A 23508-nucleotide genomic window follows, 5' to 3' on the forward strand; every position below is an offset into this window, starting at 1 on the left:
AGGGGCTGTATCAGAGCCCTGCTCTCCGGGGCCCAGGCCGAGCGGTAGAAACAAGTCTGTCACTGCCAACGCTTTCTTTTAATACGCTGTGCTGTAGCGGGATCTATTTCATTTTGACACTGCAGTTCAAGTGTTTTCCCGAGAAGAGTTTTGGGGATGTGGAAATCACGTTGACCGAGGGAGTTTCGTTCTGGTCCTCACGCTGTCACTGACCTGCTGGGTGAGTGAGGAACAGGGCTGAAGGCCTTGGACGCCCTGAGTGACTGTCTAATAGACGGGCTGAACGAGAAGGCAGCTAAGGTCCCTGCTGGGAGAGGGGGACAGACAGAGACAGAGGCAGAGACAGAGAGAGATGGAAGGGTGGGGGGGACCTCCAGAGAGAGAGACAGAGAGGGAGAGAGAAGGGTGGGGGAGGGAAGGGCGAGCAACAATGTTCATTACAGCAAAACAACAATCTGAAACCCAGCAGGTTAGACTCAACACCAAAAGCACAACCCATGATCAAAAAATCTGATAAATTGGACCTCATCAAAACTGAATATATCTGCTTTGCAAAAGACCCCATTAAGAGGATGAAAAGACAAGTGACAGTTGGGAGAAAATATGGGCAAATCACATGCCTGCCAAGGATTCATATGTAGAATATATAAAGAACTCTCAAAACTCAGCATTTAAAAACAATCTAATTGGAAAGTGGGCAAAAGACATGCACAGACATTTCACCTAAGACAATATCCAGATGGTAAAGAAGCACATGAAAAGTTGCTCAACATCATTAGCCACTGGAGGAATGCAAATAAAAAACACAATGAGGTATCACTCCACACCTATCAGAATGGTCAAAATAAGAAATAGTGACACTACCAAATGCTGGTAAAGATGGGGAGAAACCGGATTACTCATACACTGCTGGTGTGAATGTAATATGATATAGTTCGGTATTTCCTTTTAAAACTAAAAATGGACTTAATATATGACCCAGCAATTGTACTCATGGGCATATATATTCCACAGAAATGAAAACTTATTTTCATGCAGAAATTTGTACACCAGTGTCCATAGCGGCTTTATTGATAATGGCCACAAACTGGAAACAACCAAACGTCCTCCAGTGGATAAGTGGTTAAACAAGGTGTGGAAACCACTGGAATATTACTCAGCAACTAAAGGGAATGGATTACTGATACACACAGCAACTTGGATGAGCCTCAAGGAAATTATGCTGAGTGAAAAAAGCCAACCTCAAAAGGATACATACGGCAGGATTCCATGTATATAACATTCATGAAATAAAATCATTCTGGAGACGGAGAACAGCTTACAGGGTGGCCAGGGGTTAGGGATGGGGAAGGAGGTGTGTGTCGTTTGAAAACGGTAGCATGAGGGAGTCTTGAAGGGAGGGTACGGTTAGATATCTTGATGGTGGTGGTGGTTCCATGAAGCTACACACATGATAAAACTGCATGGAGCTACACGCAGACACACAATCACACAGACACATAAATGAGTGCATGTGTAGCTGGCGAAATCCAAGCAAGCTCTATGCATCGTACCAATGTCAACTTCGTGGTTTGAACATTGTATTGATACTATAGTCGTGCAAGACATTGACATTGGGGGAGGCCAGTGAAGGGTACACAGGACCTCCCTATACATGCCTTGGTAACTTCTTGTGAATCCATAATTATTTCAAAATAAAAACCTAAACATCCAGGAGAGATTCATTGCCTAAATTACGGTCATCAAAGCGTGGAAGGCCACTGTCACACAAAACCCAAGGACGGATGAAACAAGAACACAAAACCCTCAGGGCAGCGTCACTGCTCACGCTCCTGACACAGGAGGACACGCTGTTCGGCGGAGGCTGCTCCCTTCTCTTCCAGAACAAGGGTTTCCGCCGGACCCACAGGTGCCCAGCTAGAGACTGCACCCTCCCAGCAGCCCTTGCAGCCAGGTCTGCCATGTGACTAAGTTCTTGTTAATGAAGGTCAAGTGGAACTGATCTATGCCAGTGCTGGGTCTGGTCTTGCAACACCTGTGCGTTTTTGCCTTTTTGTAAACTCGGAAGGTGCCTGTGACTCAGCTTCCACCATGCAGACCATGTCCTAGGTCCCGTGGGTGAGAGGATGGAGGAACAGGATCCCTGAGTGACCACGTGGAGGAGAGCAGCCCTGGGATCTGAAGCACTCCCTTCCTCTGGGGCGCTGAAGTGGAAGAGAAGTAAGTGTCTATATTCTTTAAGTCACTGTTTTGGGGCCTCTGTGTTGGAGTAACTTAGCCTTTGCTAAATGGAAAAAGGCAGGTTTCAAAAGAGTACACGGTATGATCTGCTTTTTTACAAAAAATGTGCACGCACCAACACATCCATAGGAAGGTCTGGAAAGGTATACACCAAAGTGCTCTGGTCATTGTCTCTTGCTAGTGGGAATGATGGGTATTATTTTCTTTGCTTGTCCACATTACCTAATTTTCTATAAAAGGAACACATGTATTCCTTCTGGAATTAAGAAAGCGAGCCTATGATCGAGATGACGGCCAAGAATTAGACAAGGGTGAGTAACGCGTTAAGTAACGATCCACCCCACAGAGTGGGGGGCTGGTGGAGCTTGCTGGCGGCCCAGGCTGGCTCTCAAGCTCATGGCCTCTTACTGTCCTCCACCCTCCCCTCATCGCCCCCCTCGTCCCCTACCTTCCCTGTATCTTCTTGGCCAGAGGGACACTTCACTCTTTTGTCTCCATCAAGCTGGGGGACCCATGATGCAGACGAAGCCCACTGGTGGCGGACCCACCTGTTCAGGTAGCACCCAGCCACTGCTCCCACTGTCCCCGAGGACAGCCAACGTGCAGCTGAAACTTCAAACTCAATTAGCACAGAGACAGGCTGAAGCTGTTCTTGAGTAACTAATCATCTAAAAGCTGCCAAGACGATGCCCTACCTGGGACGTGCCTGTGAACTTGAAGGTTTACCTCTTCGAGTACTAATAATAGGGAGCGGCCAACCAGCAGTTTAAAATGCAACTTGGGAGTGATGTTTTGAGGTTCCTTCCATGAATTCAAGGAGCCGGGGTGGGGATGAGAATGGGGGAAGGATGGCAGAGATGGGGAGAAAAACCTGCCTGTCCTAGAAAGTGGAGCCTAATTATTCCCCGAGCAGACCAGCTGGAGGACAGGCTTGTCCACGAACGCCCTGCACAGGCTCACCTCTGATGCACATATGGCGTGGCCTTGAATGAGCTCTGTCTGCGGTGGACCAGCCCTGCCGGCTGCACCCCAAGAAGCAGCTGGAGTGGAACTGGCCCACCCTTCCCTGTCGAAGGCAGGACAGTGGAAGCCCCCCCGCTCAACTTCGGCACGCCAGTGGGGATGCGGACGCTGCGAGGCACCGACGAGCAAGGTGGGTCGTCAGATTTTGTCCTCTATCTACAGACCCGACGGCCCCAAGACGCCTCCCGTCGAGTCGGCGGGGGTTCGGGATCTTGTGAGAATCCTGGCGGCTGAAGTCGCCATCCCTTCTCCTCCTCCCAGCTCGGGTGACCTTAAAAGGCTCTCGATTTAGCATCAGGCCCACAACTCTGACACTCTAAATGCGATGGAGAGTTTGCACATTAACACTGAAAGATCATCATTTTGTGCCTGCAGCTTTCCGTCAGGAGTGTGAAGTGTAAAAACATCACTCGATACCAAAAGGCCAATTCCCAATTTAGTGCAGGAAAAAAAAATCTGGACAACCTTTTACGGCCCTCCTCATCCCATTCTGTCAGGTCCTAATGGGCGCCCTGCTGATTAACAGTAGCCTGGCCGGCAGAAAGTACGGGGTAAATGCATTGCTGCTTATCCTGGCAGAGAAGCATCTGTAAGACAGAGGTTTCCAAGTTCGGGCCGAGCGCTCCTTGGGCAATTCTTGACACAACACACCCGGCAGAGCAGGGACTGGTCAGTCCCTTTGCTTCTGGGCAGGAAGCTTTGCTGTTGAGTAGCCATGGAGCTCGAGGACGCGGGCAGCGGGGTACCCAGGCCTGCAGGCCTCGAGCACACAGCAGGGAGAACAGCACAAACCCACCTGGGAGTAAAGCAGACAACATACGGAAAGCGCGGGGCACAGAGGAGATGCTGAACTGTCCGGGTGGTAATTAAGTCACCTAAAATATCTCGTCATTCTGGCCTGGAGCTCACCCGTGCACAGTCTCAGGAATGCGGGGCTGGCACACCCATTGATGGCCATGCTCCTTTCTGTAAGGGGTACCACAGGATGGTTCCAGACCCAGTGGCTATGCCCACAGCAGCATTAGGTCCCAGCTTCCTCCCAATCCACATCGTGGAACGGATCCCAACCCACCTCCAGCCTCTACTTTTGCCCACTTCAGGTCAACGTGTTCTCTAGATTTGAACGGTTGACACACAAAGCCAGGCTCTCTCATGGGTCTCTGTTAGGCACCAAGTGTTCGGGGACCTGGTGAACAAGCCCCTCACCCTCCGGCCCCTCTCACCTTTCCAGAGCCCAGCCCCCTCCTTTTCAGCTTCCCCCACTCGGCACTGAAGAAGGAGAAGGTCAAAGGGGGGAACGCCCTAAAGGTTGACTAGCCCGACCCTTATATTTTTGCCCCTTTTAATGAGGGAAAGTTTAAAAAAAAATAGAAGAGTAGCACGCATCACCCACCTATCCAATGTCCAGCCTCAGTAATTATCTGCTCATGGCCAATCATGTTTCGTCTACGAGCCCACCCCCGCCCCCTCCAACTCTCCTGCCTCGCCATCACTGGGCCATCAGCCGGGCATCTTGCGGGAGAGGGGGCGGGGTCACATAGAGGACGAGCGACTTGTCTGAGTACTACAGCTGAGGGCAGGAGGCCGGAGTTGAGGCCCTGGCCCAGGCACGCCCTTCGCACTTTTTGCTGTTGCTACACTCTACCTGTGCTATCATTTATTTGTTTATTTTTATTTTTTATTGAAGTATAGTTGATTTACAATGCTGTGTTAGTTTCTGGTGTGTGCTATTATTTGGTATTTTTCTTTAATGGTCTCACTTTTTCGCCTAAGTGCCTTAGTTTAACATGGAAGCTTCTTATCATGCCTGTCAATGGGGAACAGGCATCAGTGGCCACAGAGAGTAGGTATCACTGAAAATGATGCAGAGAGGATAGGAATGATGTCACTCAGTCTAAGTAGAAACCACTGCCCGCCCACGGCTCTGAACCCAAGGTCTGCTCTCTCTCCATTGGAAACAGAGCTCGGCGGGAGGTGGAGGGATCTTTGGGACCAACGAGGACGCTCTCAGATTTGCTGCAAACACTTAAAATCCAAATAGCTCTCATACAATGTGGTGTACTGTTACCACAATCCCATCAAGCATCAGAGGGCTGGTTTCCTCATACGTGGACCTCCTTGATTTGCACTGTCAGCCGGCTGGCAGTCGGGATGTACCCGTCATCAGCACATGCGCCAACTCACCTTGTCGTCACTTCACACGAGCTCTGAGTACCCATATGTCTTGCATGGGGTCAGTCTACTTGCCATTGAAATGCCTTCCAAAAGATGTACAGTCATGCGACAAAATGTTATCATACACCCAATGTCCTCAATTCGGGATTTGCTTGCAACAAACAAGTGTCTTACAAGACCAAAGAAAGGAAGATACCCGCAAGTGCAGCTGTGTTATGCTCTGTTACCGGGAGCCCTGGGAAGGGATCGCCTGTCACATGGTAAGACAGTAAGACTTGAGGCAGGAGAGACCGCAAACCCCCTTGGAAGACATGAAAGGAATTTCAGGGCAATGAAAGGCTGGTGTGACTGATTCATGTGTCACACAGGATTATCATTAAAGCCTGTGCCATCGTTTAATTGGCAGCATGCTTTTCTTAGGGGATCATGAAATAATGGTGCATCTTACAAGTGATGGCATCTTAAATGTGATAAACCCTGGTATTTAACCTAAAATCACCCGCTGTGTGGAAGCGTTCCCGCGCTACACCATGCTGCCGCTCACACTACTGCCCCAAACTGGCCCCTGAAAGCACCGCCATCTCCTAGAGAGGCCAATGGTTCTCAGACTCGGGCCTGTATCAGCCACCTGCGGGGCTTGTTAACAACGAGGTTGCCAGACCCACCCCCCAGAGTCACTGATTCAGCCGTCCCGGGGTGGGGCCCAAGGACTTGTGTTCCTAATAAGCTCCCATGATGCCACAGCTACTGGACCATACTTGGAGTGGCACTGTTCTATCGCTTCCCCCATCACTAAACCCCCTTTATCCTCTGGCTCTTTTTAGCCTGGCAGGGGTAGGTGTGGAGGGCCTGGGTGGTACCAGAACCCAGATGGGAGTCACCCATTCTTTTGGACATCTTGGAAGGCAGCATCTCTCCGGCACTGTTCACCGCAAAGAGGACATTACTTGTCACCTAGGCTGGGCCTGCGGAAAGCTCTGGGGACTCCCCTGTCCTTCTCAAGACCTTCAGCAGGGCAACACTTCTTCATATAAACAGGTTATGGCTTTAAATGTTAGGGGCGAGGCCCTGAATAAACTCAGCAGACTGGGCTGGAATCTGTTCGCGGTAACATTTAGGACAAAACGAGACAAACAAGCCAGGCACGCCTGTCCCGCCCGCTCACACGTGTTCTGGCTGGTAACACAGGCAGAATCCCTTCCCTTTGGTATATGTGTGTGTGAATGGTTTAGTAAAATGAAACATCTGTGCACTTTTTCCCTCAAAAAGAACAATCCATTTTTCAAGCCGCTGAAACGTCTTTGAAATGGAATATGTGCCAACACTTCCCTCTCTCCCGAAAGCAAGAAACAGGGAAATGTGTCCTCAAAAAGAATTATTTCAAACGCAGACATTACTAAGTTATTTTTCCTTCAAAAGGCCCAGATCTGCTCACATGTGCACGGAACCGAACGTAAAAGGTACTTTAAGAAACCGGAGACAAAGTCTTGTCCTGGGTACAAAAGGTTTATTCCTTATAAAAATAAGTTATGGAACAAACCAAAAAACTCAGCACGACACAAAGGCTCATTCCAACTATAAAATGACTTAGAACATGGATCCAGGCGGGTCAATGGACTGGTATTGTGAACATTCACGGGAGAACATGCGGCCTAACTTCCGTATAGTGAGTCCTAAGACGGTCCCCTTGCCTTCCACGCGCCAGCTCAGGTGTACAACAGTCCCATTAACGGAGACTGAGTCTGCTCTTCAAGTTCGGCCTTAGCGCACGACGTGCTGTTTTGCGGAAGCGAGCGGGTGGCGCTACTGCTATCCGGGCCGCGAAGACACGTCTGAGCCATCACTATGACTGAGGGCTTGTCTGGGAAGGTGCTGGATGGGGGTCTGCGGGCTGGCCCGGGGCTGGGGCAGGGTCACTGCCGGCAGGTGTCGTGGAAGGCTTCGAGGGTTCGGAAATCCCTCCACGTCGGGGGAAGGCCATCTTGCAGAAACTTCCCGCAGCGCTGGCACGGGGCCTGGAACAGCTTTATGTAACTTCTTAACCAGGTCTAAAAAGAGAAGTGAGGAGAGAAATGACAGAAATGGGATCCGGGTGCTTCCGATGTCATCCTTCCTGTCAAGCCTAATGATCACCAGGATAGAGAGCTTGAGTTGCCTGTGACCCCAAGAGGTGCCCTGTGATTTTACAGAAAGCTCTGTGCCGAATCCACAAGGTCACAGCACTGCTGATTCTCAGTTCTGGTGCCCTGGGCCCCTCCCAACTAAGGGAGTTTTAAAATAGAAATTCCTACTCTCAGGCAGGCAGCGCTCCCGGAGGCGCAGCCGTGAACTACGGCGCAGCCTCGCGGCCCGGCGGGGGCAGAACCACGTTTCACCTGAGTCCCGAACATCAGCATCGATCCTGTCCTTGTTCACCACCCAGAGGTGGCCCCAGACACGTGCGGAGAGAGGGTGAGCGGAGAATTCCCCACTAAGGTCGACGTGCCTTCTTTCTAATCTGATTTCAGAGGGCACCACTCACTGTCACAGCGTGGCCCGACACACCTGGGGGGAGGGCAGGGACAACTTGGTGCCACCAAATAACATAATAAACGGCAAGTACGCACCGGAGGGGTTCAGAGTGCAGAGGTCCTTCGGGCATCATACATAAGGATGAGACTCTCATAACTCAATTCTCAAACTCAAGGAGACTCACAACCGTACCAACCCAAGCCCACGGCAACAGGCCAGCGAGTGAGGCGAGCTCCCACTGCGACGGGGGTGTGTGAATCTCGTCATTTAACATCCTCCTGAATCAGGCAAGAGGAAACTGCTCTTTGGAGAGGTCGGCCGAGGGGACGGATACAAACCCTTCTGCTTCGGCACAGCTGCCTTCCTGGTGGCAGACCGTGGCTCACCCACGCTGTCCCCCTTCCAAAGGCTAGGGTTCGAAGTTTTGGCAATAAACGTGAGGATGTCAGTGGATCATTCAGTCAAACTAGTTATTCTTCCCAAACCCCAAAGTCAGTTACCAAAGGGGAACTGGGCATTACGACATGTTAGGTGAAAGAGCGAGTCTTTCTATCCATCCAAAAAGGAAGCGCTCGCTAGAGACTGCCAACTGAAGTCGTTCTCTCTACACGAGAGAACCTCTGTGCGGCGGCTCCGCTGAGCCTGCTTCTTCAGCCTCCCCAGCGTGTGAGCCGATCAGTGAGTCGGGCTGTATTTTCTGAGCAAGGAACTACAGGCTCCTGGAAGCCTAACTGTGGCAGCAAACGTGGCGAGGTGGATCGGACGAGCAGAACTCCGCCTGGCTGTTGGCACGGAGCAGGACTGGCTAATGGGCCCATTTTCTGAGCATGTCCTCTAACGGGCAGCCTTACTGGCCGGAGTTAAGATGGGAGCGTCAGCGGCAGTGAGAGGTGGAGCCTAGCGACGCGAGAGCACGAAGCCCTGTGAGCGTGGCGCTGAAACAGCTGGCCACGTCTGCCAGGATACGGTGGGGCCAGTTGTTGGCCCTGCTGAGACCAACTGGCGGGCATGCGATCAATCAATGAATTGGCTCCAGGGCTGGGAGCGGGGGGCAGAGGGGAGTCCTGACGTGCAGGACCGATCTCCAGCACGTGAATATTCTGGTTCAAGGTCAAGTCACCGATGGCCGAACAACTAGCTCGAGGAATTCTGAACGTTAAACGGGAGCTGGCGGGAGCCGACCCCAGCACACCAGGGGATGGCTGTTTCTGGGTCCCTCCCCATCCTGAGCTCTGACCTGGGAATCTAAGGAGTAGGGGTCTTGGAAGAACGGTGTCACTGTACCTGCTCAGCGCCAAGCACAGGGCCCGGCACAGATCAGGAGCTTGATAAATACCTACTGACTAAATCAACATTGGAAACTGCGCTGGAAGGTCACTTCTGAAACCACCATGTGTTCGGCAATGATAGGAAAGAAACACCAGCTAATTAAGCAGGACATGGTTTCTCCCAGATCTCTTCCCAGTTGAAAGGAAGTATCATTTCCAAACTGCACCGTCTCCCCGCTGCGAGGCCCTTGCGAGCTAAAGACGGTCCAGCTACCTTCCGAGCTGCCTGTTCTCACTTGAGGAGCCCAGGCTCAAGGGGGAGACTTGACTCCTTAAGCCACTTACCATGAAGGATCGGACCACGACGTCAGGCATCTGGGGCAGCTGGTAGTGGAGCAGGGCGGTGGTGGCATGGTCCGTCACCTGGGAACCAAGGACAATGCCTGGGTTAGAGCTACTCGGAACCAGCACAGAGAAAACAAGATGAAGGCGCTCTTTTTATACAACGTCTCGTGGAGGAAAAGACATCTAATAAAATCTGAAGTTTGAAAATTAGTTAGCAAAGTTGGGGGCAGGGGAGGGGAGGGGAGGTGCGTTGTAAGCAGACGGGACACAGGTATTCAGGCCCGGAAGCAAGCGAAGTGTGGAACCTTCCAGCAACTCCAGACAGGCTGCAGCACCTGAGAGAGGCGTGGCCAGAGGTCAGTGGAGGGGTAAAGAGATGGCAGATCACAGCGGGCTTTATAAGCCCCGCCACTGCGTGAAACACTGCCTGGACGCAGAGGCTCGTTTCCAACTGTCCACAATCGACTTCATCTTTACCCGGGAACAGTTTTCCTGCCAGCGTAACTGGGCTTTCTACTTCCTTTAATTCCCATTCTGGCTCATAATTTGTAGCCATACATATTCTGTGATTGTGACCCTGATCATTTTCTGATGATCTTTCCCTGAGGCCTCACAGATCCTACTGTTACCTTTCTGAAAAGCCGTGCCACTCCCAGTGTGGTCCCCTGTCTGACCAGCTCCCTGAAAGCTGTGGTCTAGTGGGCCATACCGACTGACCCATAACTCCCCCAGCAGGGCCAAGGGCATGACTGCTTTAAGTTCACTAGAGGCATCTGGGGACCAGATACAACATGCACTAGGTTTAAGTCCCAGCTCTGTCTGCTGACCTGATCCAACTACTCAATCCCTCTGGGTCTCAGTGTCCCTCCTGAAAAGCAAAGGGTTTGTCTAAGATCCCCTGTAGTTCTGATATTTGATGACACCGTGGATTGCTAATGCCTGCCATCTATCAGCAAATTAATAGATTATTCCTAATTTGATAGTTGTGTTCAAACTCATGGTTTATTTGATTGTCTTCATTAGGGGGTCTTGCCATTACAAATGTTGTGGCCAAAAAGCAAAATGAAACAAAAAAATCCCCGATAAAATGATTAACTTTGAGAAACAAGAGTGAACACGGTGTGCTGACGGACCTCGGCAGCAGTTAAGCAAACTGACCAGGTGGAAACCAGCAGGGCTGGTCCAGGTCCCGCACGGGGAGTCGCAAATGATCCAGAAATTAGTCCAGCTGTGTGTCCACACCCAAGGCCAGAGAGGCTACACCCTGAAGAGTGAGGATGCAGGTTCCCCAGTTCACCGAACCTCTACGATGCGATCTCCCCTGGGATAAAATGGTCACGCATGTGAAGTGCTTACCCTCCAGCCGTGCCTCAGGCCCGCCTGCCCCCTCTCTTCTGCTCTCCCCGGCCCCTGGACTGGCCCTCTTTCCTTCTGGACTTCCGTGGCCTGCCTGGCGGCTGGTGAACCCCGCTAGACGAGCAGCTCTGTGCAGGCAGGGATCACACTCATCCAGTTCGTGCTGTGTCCCCAAGGCCTAGAATATCACCTGACATCTAGCAGGTGCTCAATACATATTTGTTGAATAAAGAAATAAACTTTAAAATGGCCACTCATCAAAGGCCACATACCGGAAACACCTGTACTGGCTTCATTGCAAATACAGCAATGGTTCACATATCCAACATTGCTGAGAAATTCTTACCCAAATGACTTTCAAGATAAATGGCACTTATTCCTTCAAGTGCAAAGACTGTTTTTATTTTAAGCGTTTTTGACAGACAGCTTTCTAAAATGAGCAATGCTTTAAAAAAAAAAAAAAACAGTAGAATGATAACTTGGCAAAATGGCGGGTAGTGATTGGCAGGGTGAAATGAACGGCTACAAAATGCAGCAAAGCAAACTGGGCCCCGATGACACCTGCTTAAAGTTTGGTTCTTACCCATCAAGATGCCTTGCTAAAAAAAAAAAAAAAAAAAAAAAAAAACCCATACAAGTGCCATTTATAGGCTGATTAAGACATTCCTTACAATCACATTTGCCATTACAAAAGAAGCAAAGTTTCCGGAGAATTCCTTCTCCTGCCCCTACTGTTTATTTTACAAGCCTCTTAGAAGCCGCACCCGGCATACAAGCACACAGAGCAGGTGTGTCGTGTGTCCGATGTCCCCCAGCTCCGGGTGTGCTCCTTTCCCAAGATGCAGAGGATCCGTCTCCAGTCCCTGGATGAGTCTAGATCCGTCCATTTTGGCACCTCGGGCACCTGGCCTGGGGCCCGATTTCCCAAACAGATGGATCACCCAGAGGCCACGTCCGAGGCTGGGAGGCTTTGTTTGACTGCATGTTTTCTTTGCTTTTCTTTTTACAATTTTTAGCAAGGATGACCAACATTTAAAATTCAGAAAATGTCCCCTAACTTGGATCCTCGGCTTCTAAACACATTGGAAGATCTGGGGGCAGTAACAGTGCACCTGCCTGATGGGTTGCTAATGAAGATTAAATCAGTCCAACCATATATGATGGGCCCTGTGACTGTGACCTGGCCCTGCCCACTGGCCCCCACAGATCCAAGAGGCCACCATCAGCGGGAGCTAAGGAGGGGCAGTGCCTCTGGGCAGGGCAGGTACCTGCAGTTTGCTCCGTGTACCCAGTCTCACACCCGGCCCGCTTCCCTGGCGCTACCTGCCTGGCCCCTGTGGCCTTTGGATTTTAGGGCCTTTACCCAAACAGTGCCAAGCATCTCTGCCCCTCATCCTCCTGTTCGCTGGGTGCCTGGCCTGGCAAACCTGTGCTCATCTACCCCTCCCTTCCTTAGCTGACCTCTGGACTTGACCTCTTCTGGCTGAGTTTTGATGACTGCACGGTGCCAAGCCAGGCAAGGCATCATGCTAATTATAGGGACATCTAAGGCGCTCTTTCAGACCTGTTCCTCCTGTGTTTGTTTTCAGTAATGACTGGCCATCCACCCAGCAGCCTAAGCTGGAAACCTGGGCTTTTCCTCCCACTTGTACTCAAGCAGCCTCTTGCATTACAGCTCATTTATCTGGAATCCCTCTACTTTTTCCCAGTCCACTGGCTAAGCTTCCGCCTCTTCCTGTCGGGATGACCAGAAGAGCCCCAACTGGTTTCCTCTGGCTGTGGCACCCAGAGGGGGCGTTCTGTGGCAAGGGGTCAAGTCTGTGGCTCTGGAGGTGCAAACTCTGGCTCCATCAAGAACAAGACTGTTAACTTTAAACTCTGGCAAATTAGGTGGCAGCCTTGAGATGAGTGGTCGGTCATGAGATGGTCTCCCACCGCCCCCCACACACTCTTGCTCTCTTTCTGGGGCTCTGTTCTGTCCCACTGTTCTTTCCAGCAGTGCCACCTTGGGCAAGTTACTTCATCTTTCTTAGCTGCAGTTTTCCCATCTGGAACAGGGGGATAATAACAAACATTACCCATCACCTGGGATAATTGTGAGGATTAAATAAAATAACGTGTGCATGCTGTTCAATAAATATTAGTGATTATTATTACTAAGCTCTAAATCTAACTATGTCACTTCCCCACTGAAAACCCTTTCAGAGCATGTGAATGCACTTAGGATAGAATCCAGAAGTGCAAACGTGCAGGACCTGGTCCGGCCTCCTCTCCCTGCACCCTCCCACTTCTGAGAAGGTTTCAGCTCCCCGTGCTCCATCTCCTCCTCCCTCGGAGCCCTCCCTCCTCCCCTCCCCTCCCCCTCTCCTGCTTGTCTCCTCTTCCTCTTTCTGGGCCTGGTCTAGATGCTTGTGCTTCCCAACCGGGTCATGTCCCTTTACTCAGATCTCGTCTTTCACAGCATTCCTCACAACTGAGCTTGTATAATTATTTTTTTTTTTGCGGTTTTGGTTTAGTGTCAGTTTCCCTAACTGGGCTGTGAACTCTGGGAGGCCGGACACCATGTCTGCCTAGTGCCTGACACGGAGGTTTTCAAGTTGTGTGTTGACTGAACGGATGATCCCTTCTGTCTCTGAGACGTCCAGGGAGACTGGCTCATGTGAGGTTTGGGGATAGAGACAAGGGCCTTAACGGGGTGGGGAGGGGGAGACAGGAGCTAAGGACTCCGGACCCTGGTCTACCCTTACTCTGCTGGGAATCTTGACTTTCCATCTGCTGGGAGTTGCTGGGGTTCACTGGCCGGTTCTTCCCTCCTTCCTGGCACTGGGGAACTTTCCGGTCTCTCCTGGAGTTGGGCCACGGGGCTAGTTCTGACCGAAGCATCAGGAAGCGGAAGGGGCGTGTGCTACTTCCACAGGAGATGGTGAAGAGCAGGTGTGGACTCTCCAGGACGCCCCTCCCCCTGCAATGCTGGGAGCCACACCCTCAGACGGTGGATCTGCAAGGGGGCGGAGCCTCCGTTAAGCCGGGTCCCAGAGTGACTGCGTGGAGCCCAGCCCTCCGACAACTCAGGATGGGCGTATGGTGGGAGCAAGAAATAAACTTTTATTGTTTGAACAAGAAAAACTATGAGGTCTGTTTGTTACAGCAGCCTTCTCTCTCCTCTTCAGACTGAAATACTGTACCCTCCTTGGATTATTCGTTTCCCGTCTAAAAGATGAGCCATGGCCTTTGCCAGGTCCACGAGTCCCGTAAGTGGCGGCCCACTCAAGTTCAAGCTGCGACCTAGGAAACCTCCAGAAGGGGGCCGCTTGAAATGTGGTTCACGGACCAGTAGCGGCAGCATCACCTAAGAATGTGCTGGAAACGTGAGTTCTTGGGCCCCAGTGTAGACCTAGAATCAGAATCTCTGGGTTGGGGCCCAGAAATCAAGCCGGCCTCTCCAGCTATTCTTAGCGATGCTAAAATGCAGAAAGGTGCAACTGTTACTTAGCACCCAAATCCCCTGGGGATCCTGCTACTGAGCAGCTGCGAATTACGCAGGTAGGTGTGGGGTGGAGCTGAGACTGGGCGTTTCCAACAGACCCCCAGGCCTGCCCCTGCTGCGGCTGAGGGGCCAGGCCGCTCAGGGGGCTGAGTATTCTGGGCCCTACGGGGAAAAGGCGTTTCATTCTGGGGCATGACACAAAGGACTACAAACCCAAAGGACAGCCTGTCTTTTTCATGAATCACAATGAGCGATACTACCCAAATTTCATAACGGTGCCGCGGAAGGAGGGGTTGGGCGTGGCAGTGGTGAAGTATTTCCAAAGTGAAATATTTTCACAGTGGGTGGCGGTGGATAGGTAGGGTTTTCCTTCCTTCTGAAAGGTGCTCCTTCAGGACTGCGGGATAATTTTATTAACCTACGGTAGCCACATTAATGAGAGCTTATGACGTATGTGTCCTGCTCATTCAATCCCCACAGTAGCTGAGGCGGGGGGCTCCCCTGGGTCCATTTTAGAGACGAGGAAATGGGGATTTACAGAGCTTGGGAAGATGCCCCAGGCCACACAGCTGGCGAGGGGCAACGGCTGCGAGGGGCAATGGGTACGTGGGCCCAGACCCTGCAGGCCCGAGCCTACACCACCTCCCTCCTAAGACACCCTGGCCAGCTCTCCGGGTTGCTGATAAAGGCACATGTCCCAGGGGCCCCGGTGTCATCTGCCCACCACCTCCCAGCCCGGCAGGCAAAGTCTACGGCAAGCCAGAGGCCCATTGCCAGGCGCAGGTTAGACCTGCAAATGTGGCTGGTGGGTAACAGGCTTCTCAAGAGCAGAACAAACTGAATTAACTAGAAAACGTCCTTCTCCAGAAACGGCTGGAGTCGCGCACCAAAGCTCTGTTTTGGCATCTGGCTCCCAGGCAGGGCACCGAATCAGTTTTCACATTACTGGGCCGGCAATCTGGCCAAATTCAGCCTCTTTTTTCAAAAGGCCCAGTATATTCTCTTAATTGCCAAATGGTGGCAGCTTTTTCTAGTGCTGACATGATCGTTTAATTTCTTCAACTTCCCATCACCAATTACAGAAATATTTTAATAGAAGGAAACAAAGCTAATTTGCTATTACGTTTTCCCTCCCTCCCTCCCAAACTTCCCCGACTGGTTTTCAGGTTCCCTGGCTGAACTCCAAAGCAGCAGGTAAGACATGGTTGTCAGATGTTGGAGAAATTCACGTGCAATGATCTTCCTTTTTGTCAAAGCATTCCACCTTCAATATTTTTTTGCTTCCTGCTTTTCAACAATAAAGTTGTTTTTTTTGCTCAGCATCCAAGATGTGGGAAAAAACAGGCCTGGGGCAACAACAAAAAATTGCTATTAACTAATTTAAATCGACTCTGGACCAGTCCAGCCTCGATTTGGGTCCCATTGTGATGCTGAGCTAATGAGATTCCCCTGGGAGATGAAAGCCACCCTGTCTGGCAGCGGAGGCCACAGAAGGGCACTAATGCTCCTGAGAAAGGGAGGCCATTCATCCACCAGTGAGTGCTGGTTTGAAAAGAGCCCGGAAAAGATCAAAGCAGATGGCGAACCCAAGGAAAGAGGGAGGAGAAGACATGAAAGTAACAGTCAGCCAGGGAGATAGGGGATGCGGCAAAGAGGAGTGGGGTGGGGGGGAGAGGCCGGGGGCGGAGACTGTGCTGAAACCAGCAAGGGCGGAAGAGGACGCGCAGGGAAAAACAGAGCGACTCCAAGGAGTATGCAGACACTGGGGACTTCGCCAAGAAATGTCCCGTTTCGTCTCAAGGCAAAGAAAAACTGCAGATGCTGTGGCTTAGTCTGGGGTGGGCACCTCCTCCCCCTCAACCCCGTCTCAAGGCTGGACTGCAGGTGATTTATTTACCTACAGTAGGGTGGCATTTCTATTGCTGCCAACACACCCACTTTGCTTTATGAACCTTACTTTCAGTTTTCTCCTCCACCAACCAGGGCTTACTGAAATTCCCTCTCCCCCAGGCTCAAAGAGGCAGAGAAAGAAGGTCTTCCAGCACCCGAACTGATGGGGAGCTCAGCTCAGCCGGGGAGAAAGGGATCTTTCAAGAGACCTTGGAATAGCTGCCAGTCAACGCACTGAAGAAGGAGGCTCCAGTCAAAACAAGTCTCCCAAAGCTCCTCTACCATACTGTGTGCAAAGAGCTTCTGACGTCTAGAGGGTCCTTCGGAGATCAGGAGTTGTTTTAGCTGAACCCTAAGTGGAACCGCCTGCACTAACGGCAGGTATCCAAGTCGACGTCTACTGAGCACCAGCTCCGAGCAAGGGCTGGTCTACACCACGCGGCCCGGTGAGGAGCCTGGGCTTTGGGGCCAGACTGCACAGATTTGGATCTTGTCTGTCACTTAAGAGCCGGGTGACCTTGGACAAAGATTAAATGGGTCAGTGCAGGGAAAGTGCTTGAACAGTGCTTGACAAATGGCAAACACCCACCACGTGGGAGTCATCCTATCTTTTCCTCACCATCCCGACGACCTTGGGATGGCACTACAAATGGAAGACAATTTCCATTCCAAGTGAGGGAGCGAAGTAACAGGGAGGTTAAGTGATCTGCCCAAGCCAAGCAGCAGAGCAGGGCCCTAGGCCTTCGGGGGACAGAGGCTGTGGGAGTGTGTGGAAAGGGGGCACATGAGGCCATCTCCTCCCTACTAGGGAACAGACCCCAAGACTCTCAGGGTAGAGGTGGGACTTGGTCCCAAGTCCGTTTGCTTGCACCTCAGCTCTTACCACTTCCACAGCTGTGCCTCTGCCTCACTACCAAAAGCTTCTGCCCATCTTAATCAACCACCTACCCTGAACCCAGCACCTACCCTGAACAAATCCCAACACAGGATCCTCAAGAAGATCTCAAGACTGAATGAGTCTCCCTGCCTTGCAGAATGAAGGGGGGAAACAGGGCAAATGAAAGCCGGCAGTGTTAAGTCAGGTGGGCAGGCATACTAATCAAGGAAAATCAAAAGTACAGTCCAAGGTGGGGGGGTGTGCTAAGAAAAGAGGGAACTCCCGCTGCTGTAGTGATGGCTCTGGCATACAGAGCCCCCTCTTCTTCCCACATGTGCCCTCCTTGGGCTGTGAGGGCAAAGAGAACGGGTTCAAGTCCAGCAAGACTATCTTCTGCTGAAGGTCAGCCCCTCAGAGCCTGGGTTTTATGGCGGCCAGACAGACTCTGTTCTTTATCCATAAGGGAAGAACAAAGGACAGAGTGGTGATACACAGAAAGGATCAGTGAGACGCAGGGATGGGACCAAAACTCTCCTAATATATTATCATCCCCCAGCAGTTTCCTCTTTTATTTTTTATTTATTTATTTTTTTATAATAACATTTGTTTTATTCTCAAGGCTCAACCAGACAGTTTTGTGGTAAGATTCAAGAGCCTGTAAGGTTTTGACTGGCTTGTGGCCAGGCTTACTTCAGGACAGTTATACTTAACTCCAGTTTGTTGCCTGGACTCCCTCAACTGGTTCCAAATATCTTTTGTATAATGGACCTTAACCTGTCAAAACATACATGCAGAATGTATTGCAATGACATGAAGGACTGGTCACATTAAATATGAAGTTATTAATTGGTAAAGTGGAGAAGAGATAATAGGACCTCGGACTTCTGTAAATCGTTTCATACTATATGGGCACATAAAAAAAACTGAACCACATCACTCAGGATACGCAACTGTGGAGACTACATGACATTCTAACGTGTGTAAGTGCTCACCTGATCCTGACATTTTTGGGGGTCCCATTATATAAACATTTTAAGATATTTGTGTAGCTTACTGTGGAAATTTTAGAAACCAGTGGTTTCCATTTGCTATACGATACTACCTAGCTTAGATAAATCTCCATTTTAAAATGATAAAACTCCCCCCAGTGTATATATGGGGTGTGTGGGGTTACAGGGTGGTAGTTCCATAAAGTGCACTGAGTTTCAGGGGCAAATAATGATAGAAACTAAATGTTACAATTTGTTCCATCTTCACGATTACAGGCATTACAGGGCAGGGTGGGTAAAGGAGGCAAATAAAGTGAACTCTTTTCTCCCCCCATTTAACCAGATGCAGCATTTTGGCACTTTTATGATACACAGGTTGACTTAATTCATTTACTTAAGTTGAAAGCTGGCAACAGCAAATCTTTGCAATTTAGGATCCTCCTGCACAGCCACTCCAAGGATCTTAACTGCTGAACTACACCATGAGCTCTGAGATGGTGTTCACAGTGTTCTTGAAGCCTTCACATCTTAATATGAGATCCGACACCTCTTCTTATGGCAGGGAGCTGTTAAAAGCTGTCTTCCTCCTGGCTAACCCAGTCCACCAGCAATCTTAACAGTTAAGTTACTATATAAAAATAAAACTGTGCTCCCAAGCATTGATCGAAACTGTGCTGGGAACCCTTTCCAAAGCATTATCTCCCTGAGAGAAAAGAGAGATCCTCACCAGTTGCTTCCATGAACAATAACCCCAGTACAGTGTACAAGTAATGTCCTTCGAAGCATAACTCAGGCAACCTTGGTCATCCTGACAAGCTTATCAGCATTTACATACAAGATATATTTAAAACCGATCCCAGACCAAGTATTGCAACCATAATCCCATTATTTAGCACACTGAGTTTCTGCTGATGCCAAAGCCAGAAATTTCAAAGCAAAGAGTGATTTTTTCATCATCTTTTACAAATGAGAGAAAAATATCAAGAAGGAGGACAGGAAACTCCTCTCTCCTAAATTCATCAAATCGATGCTATCTTCACAGCTTTAACTGACACGATCCAGAGTCCTCAATTTCCTGATTTGAGGAGTCCATTTTCAAGGTGACTGTCAAGGTCAAGAAGAGCTTTCAGGCTTTTCTTTGCCATGGCCCATGAACTCCAGTCCTTCAATAGGACTCTCCTTCTCCTTTATTGCTTTCTGAACACACTGCTGGTAGCGCTTGAAGAGGTCGGTGCACGGGTCCCCGGAGCAGTCCCCCTTGAGGAACTTCTCGGCAAACCAGCGACTGAAGCACTGGTCGTACTCGCGCTTCATGTCGGTGCAAGCCTCCCCTACGCTGTTCATGACGTCAGCGGTCAGTTTCCTCTTCTAAAAAGCAAGAATGTGTTGTATTTCGTGGTGGCCCAGGGACTGTCCTCGGGGATTCCTGAGTCCACTAAGGTTGCAGGCATCGTCCTGACTCGGTGCGGGCTTCCAGGCTGGAGGGGAGAGCTCGCAGTGCAGCAGCAGTGAGGCGTACAGACTCGAGGCGGTGCTGCCGGGCACCACCCACCAGCTTCTGGAAGGCTGTCTAGGCTGGGGGCCAGGACCTGTGCTGTTAAAAAGCGCCCCCGGGGGACTCTGATGTCAGCAGTGTTGGGGAACCACAGGTGAACGGGCCGCTGCAGGTCTCTGCCCACTTCCCACCACCAGGGGGCAGGACTGCAGCCACGCAGCGCGGGGTGGGAGCTGAGCCTGGACACTGGCTCCCGCAGCTAGGTGGCGCTCTTCCCAATGCAACGGACTAACGGCACTGAGTACATTATCTTACCGGCCAGCACGCAGCCCACGAAGCCCAAGCCCTCCCCGGCTGAGCTAGGAGAGCTGGGGCCTCTGCCTATTAAAAGTATGTCCCGCAAGATTAATAAATAGGAAAAGTTAAGTACAAGTGTTTAGAAGCTGCTTATTTAAAAGAGAAGTCTGGTAGAGACCCAGATCTGGCTCTCCTCCAGTCAATACCTGCTTCCACATACTATGAAGAGGAGCTTCTCGGCTTCCCTGGTGGCGCAGCGGTTGAGAGTCTGCCTGCCAATGCAGGGGACGCGGGTTCGAGCCCTGGTCTGGGAGGATCCCACATGCCGCAGAGCGACTAGGCCCGTGAGCCACAACTACTGAGCCTGCGCGTCTGGAGCTTGTGCTCCGCAACAAGAGAGGCCACGACAGTGAGAGGCCCGCGCACCGCGATGAAGAGTGGCCCCCGCTTGCTGCAACTAGAGAAAGCCCTTGCACAGAAACGAAGACCCAACACAGCCAAAAATAAATATAAATAAATAAAAATTAAAAAAAAAAAAAAAAAAAAAGAGGAGCTTCTCTCTGGCCTGTATTAATGTGAACAAAAGGCAGCGAGGTGGGAAAGAAGACCCGGAGCTGTCGGGAGGCCGGGGTTCAGTCCTGGGTTCATCACTAATTATCTGGGTGACCTTGGCCGCATCACTCCCCCCGCTGGCCCTTGGTAAAAGGGCACGAGGCTGCGATCATTGGGCGCCTCAAGGTCTAGGTTTTCAGTGGACGCCACTGCAGGGCCTGACTGCACGCCCTGAGGGTACCTCAGTGCCGAGCTCCACCCTCAGGCCAACCAGCGTCAAGTGAAAGCCCTTTGTTCTTTTAAAAAGGACACGCTGATCCCAGCAGGGGGCACGGGCACCAGGTTCCTGCCCCCCTCCACCTGTTGCCCTGATGTGATGTCACGCGGTCCTCAATTTCTGGGCCAGTTACCAGGAGCTCAGAACCAGGGAGACGATCAGCACAGCACTATTCTCGGGAACCTCTTCCCATCTCGATGGGTTTCAAAGAGACTCTGGAGCACAAACTAACAGGCAGCAAAGCCAAACGTTTGTTACTTAGTCGTACACACGCTGGTCCTGCAACTCAAAGAAATATAAATAAACTTTCATCTGCTGGATATGCTTTAACGCTATACAAGGAGATTAATCCAAGAGTTTGGGTCTCTACTCCGGGTTTTGCCAAAGACAGACCCACCCTTAACGAGAGGGACACTAGGAATCTCTCTCCAAAGGAGAAAATTCTTTGTGGGTCTGGGAGTCAAAGATGTGAACCTAGTGTGTTAAATGTTTAAAGAGACGGCAACCCTGCCAGCCAATGCTGCTCCAAGGATGAGCACTGGTTTTATGAAGAATATTTAAAACAGTCCCCAAAGTGCTCGTTTCATAAAAAGAGGAACCATGATTATTTCAAAACTGAAGGCTATGAAGCCAGTCCTCAAAGTGCTGGGGGCAATGGGGGAGCAGCGCAGAGACTGGCTTCTAAAACTGGTAAAGAAGTCCAGGAGAGCGGAAGCATGGGGGTTTAGCTTTTATTATGCAGCTGGAGTCTCTAATCTGTACCCTGGATTTGTGTGCCACGGGTTCGGCGGGCTGAGAGGCCCAAGGAGGAAGCATCACGGTCCAGGGGGACTAGGGATTTACTTAGGCAGGATCGATACCTCCTTCTCTGCTGATGAAGGAGTCATCTGCATGGGCTCTGAAGGGCTTGTGACTGCCCACCGGAGCCTGGCAGGGCTGTCGGGATGAGACCAGGGGCAGGGCTGTCGGGGCTGGAACTGGGGAGGGGAAGACAGACACCGCTGCTCCATCCTGCTTCGAACCCCTTGTCACAGCTCTGAGATCAAGCGCTATCTGAGAAGGACGGTATCTTGCCTGTAAAGTACAGAACATGGCCTGTGGCACAGAACAGGGCCTCCATAAAGGAGTTTTTGTTTGGCGTGAGGGGTTCCAACCCGACCCTCTTCAAAGTCCCAGCCAAGATGCCACTGATGCCCCAAAGGGAAGCCCCTCAACGCCCAGGACCCTTGAGAGCAGATTGGGCGGATCCTCCAGAGGCAGATGTGCCTCTCCCAGCACCCTGCAGCCACACCTGCAGGATCCTTCCCAACACCGCGGCACAGCGTATGCGGTCCTCGATGGCCTGGGACCTGGGTCCCAGCCTTGTCTCCCTCGAGCCCCACATCACACACCAGCGATACCGGCTGCTTTAGCAATCCCTCCTCCCAGACCTGCTTCCCTGACTCTGCTCAGCCCTCAAGCCTGGAATGCCCCGCCCCTGGCTAAGTCCTTCTCTCCCCTGGAGATCTAGGCCAGGGGCCTCCCCTCCCACCCTGGGCTTTCCTGTACCCCCAGCAGCACCCCACGGACCCTCCGGCCCTGCGCTTGCCCGACCTGTGACCAGAACACCCGCCTCGCCCCAGGCTGTGCTCTGCGCTGGCTCCACTCACCCGGTAGGACCCCAAGTGAAGGAGAGATGAAGTAGGCAAGACGCTATTGATTTATTTTTGGCCGGTGGGGTTAGGGGAGCAGAATAAAAGGGAGAGTTCAGGGGTGGGAAAAGCTGAGGCCATGGGGCAGCGTGGGGAGGAGGGCCTGGATGACCAGGGAAACCTTAGGGTGGACCTGAGGGAGCTCTCCAGGGTCCTGACCAAATTTAAGCTTCTGCCAAAGGCCTTGTGCCGGGCCGAGAGGAGCCACTCACAAAAGGTCCTTCACGTTTCCCAGGATTAAGGAATTAAGGCTCTTTGTTTAGATGAACAAAAAAAAGTTCAATGCTTTCCAGATGGTAAAATGCCAGATTCTGCTGCTGGCTGCCAGGAAAGTCCAAGCCCAAAGATACCTGAATTGTTCTGTACCCACTTGGTGTGATGTTATTTTCTGCAGGAACAGCCTTGCAGTTAGAGAAACACATCCAAAGACGTCTGGGCTCCCAAGAAAATACAGACAATACCACCTACTTCCCCATTAAAACTGAGGCAACTGCAGGAGAAAGAAGAGGGACTGTGGAGCGGGAGCGAGCCCTGCCCGGGAGACGGCTCTGCTGCTGTGGCGCTGGGTGCCTTTGCCCAGCCCCTGCTGGGTGGGGACAGGTCAGGGTGGAACACATCGATCTCACGTGCCTTCTGTGGGTCACCAGAAGTGCCACTGGCCCTCTCAGGACACGAGGGACTGTTCCAGGTCCTGGGACCGTGACTGTACGTCAGCGTGTCAGGGCTGCCCACAGGGCACTGCTGGGGGTGGCTGTTAATTTGGGGTGCCAATTCCATGAGGCAGGTCCTCTTATGATCTCTGTTTACAGATGAGGGAACTGAGGCAAGTGAGGCCACACTGAGAGCAGCGGTCAGCGGGGGTCTGAACATGGGACAGCCCAGCTCCCAGCCACTGCCAGACAGCTCACTGGGAGGAACGTGACAGGAGGCCGGCCAGGACGGGGCAAGGGAGGGGGCTCGGTCTCACGGGGGGGCAGAGAGGCATGCTGCCAGGAAGGTGCCCTCAGCGGCGGGCGGCCTGTGGGGTGGTGGGA

At 51.4% G+C, this 23508-nt stretch overlaps 1 protein-coding gene and 1 pseudogene across 3 annotated transcripts in view; both read right to left on the reverse strand.

Moving 5' to 3' along the window:
- Positions 1–6926: 6926 nt before the first annotated feature.
- Positions 6927–23508, reverse strand: part of MED27 (mediator complex subunit 27) — a 204398-nt gene continuing 187816 nt past the window's right edge. The window contains exons 7-8 of one of the 2 annotated variants that reach the window (XM_082400827.1): positions 9564–9641; positions 6927–7487 (exon numbers count right to left, since the gene is read on the reverse strand). In XM_082400827.1, coding sequence (XP_082256953.1) covers positions 7353–7487; positions 9564–9641 — 213 coding nt within the window. In that variant the 3' untranslated portion in view covers positions 6927–7352. Of the gene's footprint in view, positions 7488–9563; positions 9642–15569; positions 15753–23508 lie in introns of those variants that run through there. The other variant, XM_082400828.1, reaches the window with a different exon arrangement.
- On the reverse strand, positions 15761–19633 carry LOC309632864 (TP53-regulated inhibitor of apoptosis 1 pseudogene; annotated as a pseudogene). Its single transcript has one exon. The product of its transcript is annotated as a TP53-regulated inhibitor of apoptosis 1 pseudogene (transcript).

Source organism: Balaenoptera borealis (genome assembly GCF_965194805.1).
Source record: "Balaenoptera borealis genome assembly, chromosome: 8".
NCBI classification, from domain to species: Eukaryota; Metazoa; Chordata; class Mammalia; order Artiodactyla; family Balaenopteridae; genus Balaenoptera; species Balaenoptera borealis.